The following is a 19,439-nucleotide window of genomic DNA, read 5'->3' as shown; positions in this document are numbered from 1 at the left end:
ACTCCAAAGTCGGGAGGTCTAATAGGTGATTATGATCAGAGGTTTTGGGGGTCAGTCCAACTAGGTTTGGATCTTGTTTCAACTCTTATTACTTGCCTATTTTGGGGAGCAAGATTTAAACTCTCTGAGTTAGTTTTGCTACCTCTAAGACAGCAGTGAGAATTGCAGCTACTAACTAGGACCATTGCAAAGATTCAATGAAAAATGCAGTTGAGGGCTTGGTATACAGTAAGTATGCTATAAATGGAATCCATTAGTATTATTAGTATTGGTAGTATTAATAAAGTTGGGTTTCAGGAAAGCTAAATGGGAAAGTTCTAGAAGGAGATGGAGACACTGAAGTGTCCTTGGCATGTATTGCCTGATTTTTTGTTCACCATCTCAGACATCGCCCTCTTTCAACTGGGTCAAGGCTTCATTTCCTGATTGTCTAAATGGTGCAGAACTGCATTCCTGGTGGAAGAGCAGGTTGCTTTGGCTGGGCTGAGGCCTTCTGATGAGAGGTTAGTACAGGGAAAGGCCTGCTTCAGGGAGGCTAGAGAGCAACCTGTAAAAAAGACAGCTCATTCCAGAGCAGGAGCAGCATCAAGGAATGCAAACTCGGCAAAGAAAACTCTCAACTCAACAGACAAGTTTTTAAAGTGGGGACAATATCTTCCAGGCTCCTGAAGCCTGCTAATCAGATGTTTATATGCAAATGAGTAGAAACAATAACAAGGAAAGATGCTCTAAGTCATACCAACATCCCTGAAGGACTATAAAAGCCCCTGTATATGAGATATCTTTCATACCCAGGTATACCGAGTTTGCAACTTCCTAGCGAGCTTAACACCAGCACCATGGTGGACAGCTGCTGTTCTGGAACCACCACGGCCATTCCAGCTGTGCCCACCTTCATGTGCTCAAGTGGTGGCAGCTTCCGAAATGGTATCTGTTTGCCTAGCTCCTGCCGGAGCAGAACTTGGCAGCTGGTCACATGCCAAGAAAACTGTCAGCCATCCAGCAGTGCTCCAAGTGGCTGTGAACCTGCTTCCTGCCAACCTACCTGCCTTCCAGCAACTTCTTGTGTTGGTTTTGTCTGCCAACCCATTTGCTCCCGCACAGCCTGCTATGAATCTGGCACTGGTCAGTCTCCTTGTCTGGCTGGCTCATGCCAACCCTCCTGCTCGGAACCCACCAGTTGTCAGACAAATTGCTGTGAAGCCATCCTCGACCAGCAAAGCTCCTGCCAAGAACCTGTCCTTGTGTCCAGATCAGCTTGTGGCCAATCGGTCTGCTGTGATGCTAGGTCCCACCAGCCATCCTCCTTTGAGGTAAATTCCTGTGCTGAAAATTCTTGCCCACCAATTGTCTGCACAGCTAGTCCATGTCAGCTGACTTGCTGCCAACTAGGTTCATGTCAACCCATCAATGGTGAAGATCAGCTCTGCAGATCGACTTATTACCAACCCATCTGCTACATTTTCAAGACTTGCCAGTTGGTTCCCTGTATGCCTGTTCCCTGCCAGCCATCAACTTGTATGTTCAGTTCTTGCAATCCTACATGCTACGTATCATCCCCTTGCTGGTCGCTTCCCTGCCAATCAGCTCCTTCCATATCCTTCATCTGCCAGCCAGTGGCTAACTGCCAGCCCCCATGTTCTGTAAAGAACTCTTGCAAACAAGTTTCCTGTGGCACCGTGCTTTCCAGCCAACCAGCTTGGGATGGATCTACTTCCTGCAACCAAGGGGGCTGCACACCCCCTTCCTGCCAACCACCTTGCTGTGTAACAGGTTTAGGCAAATCATCCAATGGTGGCTGCAATGGCTTGTGACCAACTGCCCCAACTCTCTGCAAAGCTAGCACCTGCTTGCCAGCTTCCTGCCAACCCAGCTGAGTCCAGCATCTGTAAGGCAGTGCTTCATTGATGGAGCACCCTTCACAGCTCCTCTGAGGTCTGCCACTGTCTACAAGCGCATAGCTACCCTATGGTGCCTTCCTCCTGTGGAGCTCAAATGCTATCTGTGTGCTAACTTCATTCTGAGTCCCACATTCTCTCCAGGTGCTGACGAGGGGAATTGTTCAGACACTAAGAGATATTTCTTCACCAAGGAAGACCTTTCAGCAGGAATGGTCCTCTCTTCAGCTTGCATTTCCTCATGTTGTCAATTCATTTCACCTCAGCAAAGCCTTCTCTCTCTCGCCAGTATTTCTTTCTTTTGATGTTGCCAGGTCTTTAAAAAGACTCCTTTGCTGCCGACTACAATAAAAACGTGAGTGGTGAACAATAATGAATAAATCTCTCAGAATGTTTTCTTTTCTTTTAGTACAGCCCTACATAGATTTCTTTCAGGCCACATTTGAACATGATGACCTTGGGCCCTCTAAGTAAGTAGTTCACCTTGGTCTGCAAGAGTGGTTGGTGTCTGCAATTAAAGATGCTCAATCTGGAAAGGAGAAAGTGCAAACAATCTCCTGGCTTCCAACCTTTATGCTAGCAAAAGCTCTTTTGAGTTGAGTGGCCTCCGTTTCCCCACAGTGAACAGACTTGGGAAGCCAAAGACAGAAATGGTCCAGGGAAGCCATGGGTTAAAATAAACATAGGTTTCGGGCATTGACAATAGCTAAGGGCTAATTCCTTAAAACTGGTTTTAATGATCAGTTCACCTAATGGCCAATTTAATAAAATGTAAAATTAGAAATTTTTGATTGTTGGTTTGCTTATGTTTTTGATATTTTAAGAGGCAGTTTTTTTTAAAGTCTTGATTTATTTTTGAGAGAGAGACAGAGTGTGAGCAGGGGAGAAGCAGAGAGAGAGGGAGACACAGAATCTGAAGCAGGCTCCAGGCTCTGAGCTGTCAGCACAGAGGCTGACACAGGGCCTGAACTCACAAACCATGGGATCACAACCTGAGCTAAAGTCAGACACTCAACCAACTGAGCCACCCAGATGCCCCTAAGAGGCAGTTTTAAAAACAGTTAGTCTAAGGTAACATCTGACTGAGTATTCCTCGTATGTAATTATCAAATCTAAACATTTGAAAAATGGTTGGATTGGTTTTCTTTTAGAGAAAGATTAGAGGGTGGTTTGCAGAGTGTATCTGTAGCAATGATACAAAGTCCTTCTGCAAGGGGATCTGGCCTCCCCTCTCAACAAAGGCTCTGGGTCTGTGAAATGAATTTAGGTCTGAAACTCAAAACATTCTTACACAGGTCCATGAGGGAACACATGTGCCAGTGCTCACTGTGACATTTCTGTGAGTATATAGGGTTTTTTGTTTGTTTGTTTTTTTATTTCTGAGAGAGAGAGAGAGAGAGAGAGAGAGAGACAGCGTGAGCAGGGAAGGGACAGAGAGAGAGGGAGACACAGAATCTGAAACAGGCTCCAGGCTCTGAGGAAGCCGTCAGCACAGAGATGGATGCGGGGCTCGAATCCATGAACCGTGAGATCATGACCTGAGCTGAAGTCGGACACTTAACCAACTGAGCCACCCAGGTGCCTCTAGGTTTTAAAGGAATCTGTGTCCCCCACTTGGAGAGTGGGAAGGCTTAATAAGTAATTCCTTCTGTGAGGTGTTGTCTTGGTCTGGTTCTCCAGAGAAGCAGAGCCAATACTATATACACAAAGAGATGTAATACGTGGAATTTTCTCACGTGATTTTGGAGACTGGTATGTCCAAATCTGTATTGTGGGCCAGCAGGCTAGAGATCAAGGAGAGCCGACAGTGGAGATGAAGTCTGAAGGCTATTTGCTGGAAAATATGCTTCAAACAGAATAAAATAGCTGCCTATAGGAAGATAAATGGCATAAGGAGAACAGGAATTGAATTAATTTATATATAAGTAAGTGAAGAAAAAATAGGACAGAGGCCTTGCAAGGACAAAAAATGATTATGTGCCATAAGGAATATAATTAACTCAGTTATTTGCAACTGAAGTCCAAAAAGGAAATTAAAAACAGGAAGAAGAGACGGACCTTGATACTACAAAAGAATTACCATAGATGGAATATCTTCTAGAAATGACATTTTGATGGATACCCCATTTAAGTTCTCTCTCGCACATCTTCCATGGAGATTTCAGTGATGCCACAGGAAGCAGGAGGCTCTGGAAAGTGTGATGCCTCTTACCTCAGTCCTGGACAGAATTGTCAACAATATTTCTTATGCTGTAAGTTTAAGGAATTATATCTCCTTAAGCAAGTTGCTTACTAATACCAGAATTCTTGACACAGCTGGAATTTCAAATTTCATTTTGCAATAGTTTTTGACCCATCTAAATGTATGTTATTCTTTTTATCTCCCCAATTGTGGATTTCTCTGTTGTATTGGCAAGTGGTTTAAACTGGCCACCTGCCAACAGGCAAACTGCACATTTTCAACCCGGCAAGTGTAAAAGGTGCCTTGGAAAACAGTGTTATCTCTTCCTACACTTGGCAAGAGTTTAAATAACTGAGCATTTATTAGCTCCTTTTAGGTTTGCTAGAACTTGTCCATAAAACATCTGAACCTCTTATTATAAACATTGTTCTGCCAAGCCTGAACATGCTTAAAACTAAACCTTTATTTTCATTTACGTCCTAAATAGGAGAGCAAAACACAGGGAAGTTTTGAGAAAAATATTACAAACAACCACCACTCAGACATTTTCTTATATCTACTTTGGATCTTCAAAAAACAAACAAACAAACCACCCGTAATTGAAAAAAGACATTATTGATAAAGTTGAAGTCCCTTTTGTACCCTTTTCCAGCTCCAAAACATATTCTTCCCCACTCAGATACAACCTTGTGTACACTGTGAGGTACTGTATATATAAAAATATAAAAATGACTAGTATTTATGAAATATTTAGACAATATATAGTTGTAGGGTTTGGAAATTTAAGAATTTATGTATGCTATGTAAAATTACACCATTTACTTTTCTCCTTCACTACTTCTTTTAAGAATGACATTTTTTATCAAGAATTAGATTTACTAGGGGCGCCTGGGTGGCTTAGTCGGTTAAGCGTCCGGCTTTCGCTTGGGTTATGATCTCGCGGTTCGTGGGTTCGAGCCCCGCGTCGGGCTCTGTGCTGACTGCCGGCTCAGAGCCTGGAGCCTGTTTCAGTCTGTGACTCCCTCTCTCTCTGACCCTCCCCTGCTCACGCTGTCTCTCTCTCTCTCCTAGAAATATATAAAACATTAAAAAAAATAAAAAAAAGAATTAGATTTACTAATTATTAAGAATTTAGAATAATAATGTTTTATTGCATTTTGATACATGATCTGTTTCATTATGGTAGTTATTGCTGTGTAACAAATGACCCCAAAAGTTAGTGGCTGAGAACAATGGACATTGATTATCTCGCTGCCTCTGTGATTTAGAAATCCAGGTGTGGCTTAGCTAGGCTCAAGTTCTCTTATGAGGCAGTTGCTGAGGTGTTGGCTGGGGCTGCAGTCCTTTCAGGGCTTGGCTAGGGAAGGATGCACTTCCAAGCTCACTCATGTGGCTGTTGGCCAGAGATATCACTTCCTTGCCACATGGGCTTCTCCATACACTGGCTGATAGACCTCATGGCCTAACAGCTGGATTCTCCCAGAGCAAGTGGTCCAAGAGGGAGACAATGAGCACATGATATGAAAGTCATAGATCCTTTATAGCCTCATATTGGAAATGACATCCCACCACATTCATGGTACTCTATTCATTAGAGGCAAGTCAGGAAATCCAGCCCACACTCAAGTGAAAGGAATTACACAAAGGCATGAATACCAGGAGGTGGGGATAATTGGAAGTCATCTTAAAGGCTATCTACTGCATTCTGCTTTTTAGTCCCCTAGTGATTCACATACTAAATGCATTCACTCCCTCCTAGAGTCCTCTCAAATCTCATCTTATTATAACCATAAGCTCAAAGTCCATAATCTCATCACTGAAATCAGACCCAAGTGTGGATGAATCTCCTTGGGCATGACTCCTTAAGTGCAGCTCCAAAGTACAGTTCTTCTAGATTTGTAGACCTTGTGAAAGGGAAAGATATAATTTATCCAAAAGGTAGGGTAATGGCGGTAAATCTGATGGTGTGAACTTCAAAGCAGCTAAAGTTTTTGAAGGAGGAAAGAGAAGAATGACATTAGTGGCAAAGCTGCTTTGAGATGTAGGTTTTCTATTCTGACTGGTGCCTTGGTCAAAATTCAAGACAATGATGCTTGGATATCACTGACTTCATCAAATCTTTACAGCTTAAGGAATCTTGCCAATCAGTTGGCCAGATTATCCATTTATTTACACACTCTGTGACAGTCCTATTACTTTTATTTGAATCTATGTTTGTTTGACCACCTCCCAAAGAAACTCCGTTTCTCTGAGTGGCTCTAAGAGTGAGTTTTCACTTATTTTTGCCTAAATTAATATTTAGAGCTCCCAAGATTGGTCTTATTCCTTGATTCTATAAGGCCAACAGAAAATATGTCTTCTGTAGACAGATATTTCCATATTCAGGTACACTAGGGGCATTCCTTTCTCCCAAAGATCTTTTCTCTGGGATAATTATAACCAGATACCTCCATTCTTCATGATGTGATTGGAATTCCGGTTCCATTCCCAGGATAGTTGCTCTCTTCAAAACATTTTTCAATTATCCAATATTCCTTTAAAAAGGGCATGATCATAACCTAAGTCAAGATCTAGTTATTTTATAACCTGCCCAGTATGTGGAGAAACCACCTGGCTCTTTTGAAGATAGTCTGTATTTCCCCTGGATCATGTCTGCCTGGTGATGTCATTAAATACTATTCTCTAAGTTAGATATCTCAGCCCCTGCCAGGAAATTTTCTGGGATTTGAATGAGTAAGTGAGGTGAGGGGGCATCTGTCCTCTGGTAGGGGCCACTTGTCACTCCTCAAATAGTTTCTTGGTCCCTATTTTGATATCTTCTGCTCCTTGCCTTGGCATGCCAAGTTGCTAAGTTCATATTCCTATCCCAGTAAAGCTGATGTCTTCACCGCAATTGCATGGAAGAAAGAGTTCTTAAGTTTCACATTTGATATTGACTTCAGATACATGGCTCTTTAACTTAAATCTGAGTTAACCATAGGGCCTCCTCCCTAGAAAACTCCACATGCTTTGAGTATCTTCAGAAAATACTCTCCATTGGATATGCCCCAAATTGTCCACTCTACTTCCTCTCTAGTACATCTCTTATCCAGAGTCTCAGTTTGAATCTGGGGTCAAGTGATTATTATAAATGTATGAAGCAAGAAGCTGTCATTGGAAATGAGTGTATCTTGGCATCTGTCATTGAAATCAGTCCATGCTTCTGCGCTCTCTTCATAAATTCAGAGTCCTTTTCAATTATCCTGCTGAAATCCAGATTCATGTTCTACCCATTTTCATTGGTCAACTAATCTAGCTCTTTGACATGACTTGGTTTAAGTGGTCTTATGTTCTATCTTTTTCTAGGAGTTCACAAAGGATCTTTTTCTAAGGCAAGATCAAACTTACAGGTGTTTGCAGAAATCTGAAAATGGAATGGCATTTGCTTGTCTCAAGACATTCAGTATTACTTGTTTCTCTAAGATTCCTCAAATATAAATACGTGTTTTACTTCCAGTCTCTAAGTGCTCTGGGCCATGATGTGCACAGCATACAGTGACATGAATTTATCTAGAGAATCAGGTGCTTGTAAAATCTAGTTGTCCTTATAAATGTTTGTCATTTTTCCAATTTGATTATTCCTCCTTGTCTGAAAAGACAGATACCAAATAAGAGTCTTTCTAGCATAACCTCACATTCTTTGTGCTACATTCCAGAGGCAGAGCTCAGATATTATTTCATTCCCAGGTCTCAGCATGAGCTAAGGAGAATAGATCCTTTTTATAAGCCTGGATTTTCCTTGCCAGATATGACATGCAGACAGCTCATTAGTTAGTGAGGGGTGGATACTAATGCATTATGGAAAAAAAAATGACAGCCTCGCACTGAGGAGTTTACTTCAAATCAAACTTCGTTTGGTGGCTGTAGCTCTCCTTATTCAGATCAGAAGGAATTAAAATCCCTCTCCCTGTCATTGTTGCAGGTTTTCTCATTTGGTTCAGAAGGAAACATTACAATCTTCATTTTTTTTTTTTACTATAAAAATACCTCATGGTTGAGGGGAAAAATAATGTATGAACAAAAAATGGAAAGCCCTGGTCCCCTAATATCCCATCACACCCACATCCTGCTCCCCTAGAGCAGACCACTGATTTATGTTCATTATGCCCTAATCTTGAGTTTCTCTTTCCCTTTACAGATGGTTCATTGTTTTTCTGTTTGAAAGATGGAAGAAAAATAAAAGACCATTTTTGTTGATCTCACCAGTTTGCCCATATAAAGGGGTTCATCTTATAACAGTAGTCCCGTGACATCTGGAAGGAGGTTTCCTCTGAGAATCCAGTTTCTCAGAAACTTCTTGGCAATGTCTTGACTATAGCTAGAGTTGGAGAAATATTTAGTGATAGTGACTTTATGATAAATAGTCCAGAGTTGTTGCAAACAAAATCAGATGAGCAATCAACTCTTTAGATGGGCCACTTACTTACACTCTGAGGCAGCTCTGGATGGGGTCCATAATCTTAGCCCAAAGTCTTAAAATTGGGCCTCTTGCCCAAGGAGGTAGGAATAGATGTGAAAGAATTTTGTAAAATGTAAAAAAAAAAAAAAAAAGCCCTCTAAATCTAAGGGCTTCTGAAGGATATACTACACATAATCTATATATAAAATGATATGCAAGATGAGTAGAGTTTTAGGTGATAAACTTGGAAATGCCTTACTTACAAAGAAAACAATTCAAATGACCATAGTGGGTAGAAAACAAATTATAAACACAACAAAGAAGTGTGAAAGGAAGACATATTAGAGGTGGAGAATTAACCAATTATTATGACAGCAGGGATGGAGGATGAGGATGGAGAATTTTACACAAAAATAACTTCTAATGACACTATTAGCTAAACCCAAACAATCACTAGTGGTTGTAAAGCCCAACTTTTTGGCAAGGGCAGGGAGGACTAGGATGTGGTGTTTTTTTAAATTTTTAAATATTTATTTATTTTTGAGACAGAGAGAGACAGAGCTTGAGGCGGGGAGGGCAGAGAGAGAGGGAGACACAGAATCTGAAGTAGGTTCCAGGCTCTGAGCTGTCAGCCAGAGCCCAACGCAGGGCTTGAACCCATGAACTGTGAGATCATGACCTGAGCCAAAGTCGGACGCTTAACCACCTGAGCCACTCAGGTGCCCCTAGGATGTGTTTTCTTAAATCAAATCCTGTTATTTCCCTCATAATGTATTTCACCAGAGGAATAAGCATAGTAGCCTTTTTTTTTTTTTACAGTATTTCAACAGTATTGTAGTTTTTACAATATTACAGTATTTCAAACCATGAGAAAAGGAATCAACTCCATTGAACTGAACTACCAGGAAAGAGGGGGAAGGAAGTCACTCAACACAAAGATGTCCAACTATCATGGATACACCAGGCATACCTTTCTTAGACTAGGTTTATATAAATAAAGCTAATATTTGCCAGTTGAAAGAAGAGGAGAAAGCAGCAATTCAGGCACTATACAGAATGAAGACTCACTAATTTGAAATACAGGAAACCCTATAAATGCTATGACAAACAACAGCAACCAACAACAATGAATTCCCTGTATAATAGCTAATTGTGCAATAGCAGAGAGATAGATTATTTAAAGTCTTCACAGACATTGTAAGTTATTTTAATAATTAGCAAGCTAAAACAGCTCTTGTATCCAAATCCTGGTATATATTTTGCAAATGCTGGGATGCTCACTTCTTCCTGAGAGAGACTGTTTCTTATTTCCATAAGCTCAGACTATGTGAAAATTATCTCTGATGCTAATACCCATCCAGTCTCTTTGTCTTAGATTCTCCATGATTTTTCAAATTTTCAAATATTACCAATAAGGGTTCAGTGTTCTCACTTGGAAGTTGTCTTGATATTTGAAAAGTAATTTGTCTAAGGTTAAGAAACTAGAACTCATTTGAAGAAACTAAATTTTCTCCATACAGTTTACATCCATTTGGGGCCATCAATCTCTCTTTGCAATTTTCTTTCTGCACAATTCTGTTCAAATGTGATCCTTTGCATATGTAGGTAATATCGAGAAGACTTCCTTTCTTATGTCATAATTATACTTTTACCAGTGGATCTTTTTAAAAAAATTTTTACATTTATTTATTTTTTGAGAGACAGAGAGAGACAGAGAACGAGCAGGGAAGAAGCAGAGAGAGGGAGACACAGAATCCGAAGCAGGCTGCAGGCTCTGAGCTGTCAGCACAGAGCCCGAAGCGGGGCTCGAACCCACAAACCCACAACCATGAGATCATGACCTGAGCTGAAGCTACTCAACCGACTGAGCCACCCAGGCGCCCCCTAGTGGATCTTAAATGAAGTCTTATTTCTTCTTATAGTCAACTATTTGCGTGGGGGGGGGGAAATAGTCTTTTTTTAAGTCTCAGTTGTTCATTTTATATATTAAGTATATTTATGCTTTGCTATGTTTCTCACCATTGGGCAATTACAAGGAAGTGTTTTTGGAAGAACTGGGTTGACTCTGCTTAGAATCAACCTGAAGAAGTTAAGAGGATCTTCTGAAATTGATCTTAATCTTTATTCTGAGCAAGAATCTGAATGAAGCTGAAGAGTTTAGTTTTTATTAGGCCCTTATCTTGGAAGAATGCTTTGGTTTAGAAAGAGGCCCTGAAGGCTTTCTGGTCAGGCTACAACCCCTGCTAACACAGAGGGAATAAAGGGTAAGTGAAGTCTGCAGGCTTTCCTTATTGAGTTCTCACTGTACAGTTTAAGCGCTTAAATTGTACAAATTGTACAAATTAAGCTCTTCAGATGTATATTTTGGGCATCGAGGAAGAGTCTGATTATAGTCCTTTCTGGTGTGTAAATCAAGGATTCTCAAAAGAGAAGACCTAGGGAGAGCTACCACTGGATTCTACACTTGCTAGAAATGCCCTTTAAGCAAAAGGTTTTCTCATGCTGTCAGGAGGGGTTCCCATTGGGAAGAGAGAGTTGTGTTCATCTTGAAATTGGGCATAGTCTGCCCTGTATGCTCAGTTTCCACTAACCTTGGTAAACAGGCACATCTTTAGTACACCCGTTTAGATCTTCCCGTAAGTACTGAGCAATAGGGTGGCTGGAGAAAAAAGTATGAGAGTGACCTAAATTCATGGGTTTGATTTGTGGGTCTGGGGGAGGCCAACAGTAGTGGAGACTCTGTAGGCAGCTGTCTAGGGGTGGAGATTTCGAGGCACTAAAGGACCTGGAAAAGGGAGAGGAGGGGACTGATGGCACAAACATCAACATGTCAAGGGATGTGAGGATCAAAGACAAAAAGACTTATGTTTGAGCTGCAATATCCATTATGTTTGCGACTGGATGTCAGATTTATAGTAAGCCTTTTTAAACTCCATTTAATTTAGTTCTTCCATGTGAATGAATTATTAGGAGCTCAGCCTCATACCCAAGGAAGCAAGAACCTAAGATTAACCTTCTAACCCTCAGCAGCAACCCCCCGCCCCTGCCCTGCCCAGTGGTGCCTTAAATCTAAGAGTGTGGGTGTGTGGAAGCTATTCAGTGAAAGGACAATTTTAAAAAATTTTTTATTTATTGATTTTGAGAAAGAGAGAGTGTGTGTGTGTTGGGGGTGGGGGCGGGTGGAGAGAGAGGAGAGAGAGAATTCCAAACAGGCTTTGCACTGTGGGGCTCAAACCCACCAACTACGAGATCATGACCTGAGCTAAAACCAAGAATCAGATACTTAACTAACTGAGCCACCCAGGTGCCCCTATGAAAGGACAATTTTGATAAGATCTGTGATTTATCGGAGACATGAGCATATAAAACCCAGCCCAGTTATCTTTGCCTATTTGCAGATGCCCTCAGATGACCCTCCTTATCCAAATAAGATTGTCAATGTGGCTTCTGGTCATAGAATCCGGGGAGAGGTTGGAAATGCTTTGAAAACACATAAAAATGTTTTCTTAAGGGAACTATTTAAAGGACTCAGGGCTTACCAAATGTCCATCAACTGATTGATGAATGGATAGAGAATATGTGGAATATACACACTATGGAATACTACTCAATCAAAAAGAATGAAATCTTGCCATTTGCAACAATGTGGATGGAACTAGACTGTATTATGCTAAGTGAAATAAGTCAGTCAGAGAAAGACAAATATCATATGACTTCACTCATATGTGGAATTTAAGAAACACAACAGATGAACGTAGGGGAAGGGATGGAAAAGTAAGATAAAAACAGAGAGGGAGGCAAACCATAAGAGACTTTTAAATATAGAGAACACACTGAGGGTTGCTGGAGGGGAGACAGGTGAGGGGTTCAGCTAAATGGGTGATAGGCATTAAGGAGGACACCTGGTAGAATGAGCCCTGGGTATCGGATGTAAGTGATGAATCACTGGGTTCTTCTTCTGAAACCAGTATTACGCTGTATGCTAACTAACCTCAGTTTAAATAAAAAAAAAAAAAAAAAGGACTCAGGGCTCAAAAAGAGAAACACCAAAAAACAGTCTCTTAACTATAGAGAACAAGCAGATGGTTACCAGATGGTAGGTGGGTGGGGAGATGGGTGAATAGGTGAAGGGGATTAAGTTTCTTGGTCTTTCTTGGATTAAGTTTTTTGATGAGCACTGAGATAGGGAAGTGTTGAATCACTATATTGTACACCTGAAACGAATATAACACCGTACGTTAACTACACTGGAATTTAAACAAACAAACAAGCAAACAAACAAATAAATGACTCAGGATGAATATCAGTTGGAATTTCTAAGATAAGTGGAGACTATTAGGAAATTAAACAGAAAGGACCAACGGTAGCTAGGAAGACCACTCAAAGTTATGATAAGAGAAAGGAAAACGGAAACAAGAAGAGTGAAGCAATTGAGGAAAATATTGCTATGTGGAAATGTTGAGCAATTGCACTTGCTAGGGCCTGAACAATCAGCCCTGAAGATATGATTTTATTTTAATTTTAATTTACTTTTATCATTTTGGTCAATGTTTTCATTCATTCTAAATGCCAATGTCCTTATAATATTTATTTATTTATTTATTTATTTATTTATTTATTTATTTATTGCAAGTGGGAGTGGGGCAGAGAGAGACAGAGAGACAGAGAGAGAGACAGAGAGAATCTCAAGCAGGCTCTACCTCCAGTGCCCAATGTGGGGCTTGATCTCACGGCCATGAGATCATGACCTGGGCTGAAATCAAGAGTCAGATGCTTAACAGACTGAGCCACCCGGGAGCCCCTTAGAAATGTTTTTTAAAGAAATATTACAAAACTGAGCTGGAGTCTAATTGGGATGGTAGATTTTGTCATCATTTGCAAAAGATTCCAGCTACCTGAGCTGGGGCTACATAGAGCCTAAAATGTGAATATCTCTCTGATCAACTTCAACCAACAATTCTTAATAATCTGGATTTCCTCTTTGCAGAATACCCTTTATTTTCCTAGATTAATGTTTATATTTATTGAAGTGGGAATCATTTTAATTTTATTTCTGATTCTTAATCCTGTATTTTCCAAGTAAGTTACCTCTGAGCCTGTAAGATTTCCTCTTTCTTTTGTGACTAATTTGGCTTTGAAATTGCTTCTTTTGTGTTGTTCCTAAAAGTTCTCTTGTCATCTTTAAACTAAATATATCTCAGAGTTTGGGTTTCAGATCTAACATTCTTTATCATTTCAAGCACATAACACATAAAAAATCCTAAGGTACAATTTCTGAACCATGATCCCATAGGGAGAGATCCCGAGGAGAAGGTTTTCAGTGATGAAAGAGCTGAGCTTTCCCCTCCTTTAAATGGAGCAAACAAAGACTGAGACTGGTTTTTCTGAAATAAACCCCTGTTCTTTCTTAAACAGCATTACATTGAACTAGAGTGTCTCACTTAGGGATTGGCTTTCACGTTCTATCCAAATCATCAGAAGAATAAATGAACTACAGTGTGAGCACTGGTGTAACTCATGGGAGAGAAGGAAGGAATACGATGGGTGTGTCATTCATAACAAGTTGGTCATAGTAGATTATAACCCAGTGAACAAAGATACACAAAAATAAGAGTCAATGCAACATTCTAATGATAACTGTACATCACTGAGGATTCTTTTTTTTTTTTTCAATTGGTATAGAAGAGAAAGGCAGATAAATCCAAAGTCATCCTGATACAATTAGATATATCTTAACAGCTAATAGATATTATGGTAGAAGTGAACAAAAACATAAATGTCGCCCTGGATGCTCACAATACAGTGATATAAACGAAGATGCATGAGCAAGGATTTATAGAGCCATACAACTGAGCCTCAGAATCTACATTAAAAAGGACCCAAACTAAGTTATGTGAAGTAACCTTAAAAAGAAGGATAACTTCAGGACATCTGAGTGGCTCAATCCATTAAGCTTCTGACTTCCACTCAGGTCATGCTATCACATTTCATGAGTTCGAGCCCCACGTTGGGCTCTGTGCTGACAGCTCAGAGCCTGGAGCCTGCTTCAGATTCTGTGTCTCCCTCTCTCTCTCTCTACCTCTCCCCTGCTAGTGCTCTGTCTCTTTCTCTCTCTCAAAAATAAATAAACACTTAAAGAATTTTTTTAAAAAAGGATATTTTTAAAGTCTGGGCAACTGATTCAGATATGATTGAAGATGTAAGAAATATGAAGCTTAACTGAGGGTGTTGGTGAACCATAGAAACTCAGGAGTGAGGACAAGCACTGAAGCAAATGTTGGCGGTGTGTCGCCAAGCCCTGCTCAAAGGGAGATGGAGGGTTTCATGGGACTGAATTTTGTAAAAATTGTGAAATATTTGTAAAACTTTGATGGAGCCACCAAATGCCATCTGACATTTAGTTCCTTTAACTTCTGTACTGATACCTTGCTCATGGGGTGGTTGAGAAATTCCTGTTACAGTTAATTCTCTGTAGTTCATAAAGAGGCGTCCTTGCTTTACAGGCTTGGCTAACATGAGTCTGCTCCAAGAGGTGGCTTCACCCATAGGATGTAAACAAATCCAGATCTTAGAGACTGCAAGGCTCAAGGCAGGTCCCTGATAGCTAACTTTGTCAAGGCTATGAATTCTCCCCTGAATGCCTTTTGGAAAACAGCCTCCAAGGGAATGCCTATCATCACAGTGTGCATTTTCTTTAAAGCATTGTGGACTTCAGAGAAGGATAACATGTTAGTGAGCAATCAATTAAATAATGATGGGGCAGGGCAGAGAGTGTTTAGGGACCTCAAAGAATCTTAGGCATGGAAGGAATCCTGATAAACTTGTGGCCAAGTGGTTGTCAGGTCCCTTGCTTGAATGTCTCCTAATAAAACATTCATACACTCAGGGTGGTCCATCCCATCCTTGGGAAGTTCTTTTAGAGAGTGTCTCCACATTTTACGTTATGTTCACTTTGGCTCTCTGCACTTTTCCTCCGTAGGGAGCATCTGTGACTGTACAATCAGAATAGCATTTTTGAGCACCTTCCCACCCTTATTAGCTCTACTCTGTATTTCAGTGCCTTGTGCTAGGAAGTCACATTCCTTTTCCTCTAAACATGGCAATTATCGTTCTGCTCTGTAGAATACAGTTTTAGTCAGGCACACATTTCCCTGGCTGGTTATCACATATTTTAAGATAGTCCTTCTGTAGCAGATTAATCATCGTAATCTTTGCCCACCAGATCCTCCTTCTTGTTAAAAGTCAAGTTCAGAGTGTTTTCTCTGGATGCTTAAGAATTTTCTACTGTTTTAGTTACACTGAGATCCCTCTTGCAATCCCCAGAAATTTGGATGTACCTTCATCCCTTTTCCTCGCATATGTGCCATTTTGTAATCTGCCTTTTCAAGGCATCATCAATTTTCTGTGTCTGGCCAGGAAGGCTATCACATACCCACATAAGGAGAACCCATCTATGCATCTCTCCTTCTATGTTCATCCATAGTTTCTCCACTACAGAAGAAAACAGGAGAGGTGGGGCCAAAGGGAATGAAATCAGGTAGCTGAGTATTCACCTCATTTGTGTCTGCAAGCTTTTGGGAAAATTACTTATTTATATTCCAACTACCTTTCATTGTCTTTGGCATATACATTGTTGGGGGGTTTCTGCTGTGCCTGATTTCATCTTTCAATATCACTCCTTTCTGTTCGACATTGTAAGTTGATTCATGAGTTCTGTATGGAATTTTTCTCTTTCTCTTCCTGATTGGGTTGGCCAGACACAATCCTGCATAGGTATAGACCTCTCAACCCATTCTTCCTATATCCTTCATGATAAAGACTCATCAACCCTACTTCTAGTGTGTAAATTTCATCTTCTGTTTGTATTCTACTAGAAGCACAATCAGGGAGAGAACCTGGAATGTCTTGTTCACTTCTGTAGTTCCAGAACCTGACACAGCACTTCACACACAGTAAATACTCAGTAACTCTTGTTTGTTGAAATAAATATCTAGATGTAACTCTTGGTTCTCTCTCCCCTCTTCCCCATGCAAGTCCCAACTATGGATAGGAAAGAGACATGGCAATGTGTCAAAGTACCAAGCAATTTGCTTTCATGTTCAAGGCTTCATAGGCCATGTTCTCTCCCTAGCCTGGTGGGGAGAGAGTATAAGCACACAGTGAGTTTGGCATGTTAACCTTAAAAATAAAACTGTCAGAGGGGTGCATGGGTGGCTCAGTTGGTTAAGCTCTGACTTTTGGTTGTGGCTCAGGTCATGATCTCCCTAGTTGTGAGTTCGAGCCCTGTGTTGGGCTCCACGCTGACAACTTAGGGCCTTCTTGGGGTTCTCTCCTTCTCTCTTTTTCCCTCACCTACTTTTGCCATCTCTGTCTCTCTCAAAATACATAAATAAAGTTTAAAAAGTACTTTCAGTTATCTTACCAGCAAAAACGAGTCTATTCAAATCTAGCAGAATTGTGTAAGCTAGGGCAAAACCATAGCCAAATCCTGAGAAGAAAGGGGGAATTTGGTAGGGCTGGTGTAAACAAAAAGGCAAACACTGGAGCAAACTGAGAGTTTTAAGTACAGTGGATTTTCATTGGCTGAATCATGATGGTCTCTCATTGGCTCGACTGTTGCTGGGGGAGGGAGAAAAACCCTTCTTCCTCCTGCTGGGGTAATAAAGTAGCTAAACTATGGATTTGCAAGTTACTTGCAAGATATGTCTCTTCCTGATGAGGTTTCCAATTGATGAAAAGTAGTAGGGCATGAGAACTCCCCTCTCTGGCCTCCTGACTTGATTTTACTTTACTTAATTATAATTCTAGCACAATTAACATATGGTATTATATTAATTTCAAATATACAATATAGTTATTCAACAATTCCAGACATCACCTAGTGCTCATCAGGACAAGTGCACTCCTTAAGTCTCATCACCTAACTCACCCATTCTCCCACCTCAGGTAACCATCCATTTGTTCTCTGCAGTTGAGTCTGTTTCTTAGTTTGTGTGTTTCTTTCTTTTATTTGCTTATTTTTTTGTTTGTTTGTTTCTTAATCCACATATGAATGAAATCATATGGTGTTTGTCTTTCTCTGACTGACTTATTTCACTTACATCATACTCTCTAGTTCCATCCATGTCATTGCAAATGACAAGATTTCATTTTTTAATGGCTGAATTATATTCCAATGTATATACATATCACATCTATTTTATCCATTCATCTGTCAACGGATGCTTGGTCTGCTTCTATATCTTGGCTATGGTAAATAACACTGCTGTAAACAAAGGGATACATGCAATTTTTTTGGTATTTTTCAGATAAATACCCAGTAGTGCAACTATTGGATCATAGGATAGTTCTATTTTTAACTTTTTGAGGAAATTTCATAAAGCCACTGTTTTCCACAGTGGCTGGACCAGTTTGCATTCCCACCAATAGTGCAAGAGGGTTCTTTTTTCTCTACATCCTTAACAATATCAGTTGTTTCTTGTGTTGTTGATTTTAGCCATTCTGACAGGTGTGAGGTGATATCTCATTGTGTTTTGATTTGCATTTCCCTGATGAGTGACGTTGAGCATCTTTTCATGTGCTCTTGACTTCATTTTATCTTTTTTAGAGTTTATTTTGAGAGAGACAGAGACAGCGTGAGTGGGGGAAGGGGGGAGAGAGAGAGAGAGAGAGAGAGAGAGAGAGAGAGAGAATCCCCAGCAGGCTCTGCATTCTTAGTGCAAAGCCTGATACAGGGCTCAAACTCATGAAACTGTGAGATCATCACCTGAGCAGAAACCGAGTCAGACACTTAACCGACTGTGCCATCCAGGCACCCTGTTCTTGACTTCATTTTATTTTTATTTTTTAAAAATGTTTTTATTTATTTCTGGGAGAGAGAGAGAGAGAGAGAGACAGCGTGAGCAGGGCAGGGTCAGAGAGAGAGGGAGACACAGACTCTGAAATAGGTTCCAGGCTCTGAGCTGGCAGTCAGCACAGAGCCCGACGCGGGGCTCGAACCCACGAACCGCGAGATCATGACCTAAGTGAAAGTCGGACGCTTAACTGACTAAGCCACCCAGGCGCCCCTCTTGACTTCATTTTAAACAAGGTTACTTAATATTAATTTTCACCCTAGCGTTTGAATCCAGGTAAACTGTTGGCAAGTGGTACCACTTTGAGCAAGTTAGTTCATCTCTCAGCCTGTTTCCCCATCTATAAAATGAGGATGATTAAAACTTGCTGGGTTATGAATTAGAAATGATGAGAAAATATCAAGTCTAATATTTGTAGTCACTCAGTGAATGATGATCCCTCAGCTCATCCCTCCCTTAAAGTCATGTATCAGGGGAGCCAACCCTTAGCAAGTCAGATAACCTGGCAGCCTCTTCTGAGAATCCCTCTGTGCTGTTAGGTCTTCTAAGACCTAACCACAAGGAGATGGCTCTGGCCACAAACTATTCTTTTCCTCCCAGAGTCAACATTAGGTCTTCTCCCAGCAAATATCTGGATATTCTCCTCACTGTTCAGTTCTTTTTCAGAAAGTCTGGCCTCTACTCTGGAGAACTATATCCATCATGGCTTCTAATAATGCCTGGTTTCCTTTTTCTCCAGCAAATCCTGCTTTCTTCTAACACTCTGATTTGAATATCTTCAGCTTCATCTTTGCCTCACCAAATCCAGAAACGGGCTGGATCAGAGGGTTACATACTCATTGCTCAGTTACTTCAGTTCCTAGGATACTGTAAATATATAATCTCCTTATAATACTCTGATCAGGAAGCTTAATTGATGTAGAGTTTGGAGGCACTGAAAATGTACCTTGTGTGCTTTGCAGAGTTTTTTAGTCTAAAGTAGCATAACTAGTTACCCCAAACTTAATAGTATAATAGTATAAACAACTGCTTACTGTCTTCATAGATTGTGTGGATCAGAAATTCAG

General features: G+C 40.6%; 1 protein-coding gene across 1 annotated transcript; it reads left to right on the top strand.

Annotated features, from left to right (window-relative positions):
* The first annotated feature begins 839 nt into the window (after positions 1–839).
* On the top strand, positions 840–1,814 carry KRTAP29-1 (keratin associated like protein 29-1). The gene has a single exon (XM_039256727.1). The coding sequence runs from the start codon at positions 840–842 to the stop codon at positions 1,812–1,814; it is 975 nt and encodes a 324-aa protein (XP_039112658.1).
* The last annotated feature ends 17,625 nt before the right edge of the window (positions 1,815–19,439 follow it).

This window comes from Hyaena hyaena, unplaced genomic scaffold (assembly GCF_003009895.1).
Source record: "Hyaena hyaena isolate Hyena2069 unplaced genomic scaffold, ASM300989v1 scaffold_589, whole genome shotgun sequence".
NCBI classification, from domain to species: Eukaryota; Metazoa; Chordata; class Mammalia; order Carnivora; family Hyaenidae; genus Hyaena; species Hyaena hyaena.
This window is presented reverse-complemented; position numbering and strand designations above follow the sequence as displayed.

Excerpts from the sequence above, each read along its gene's own strand:
- KRTAP29-1 (XM_039256727.1), top strand. The coding sequence starts at position 840 with ATGGTGGACAGCTGCTGTTCTGGAACCACCACGGCCATTCCAGCTGTG.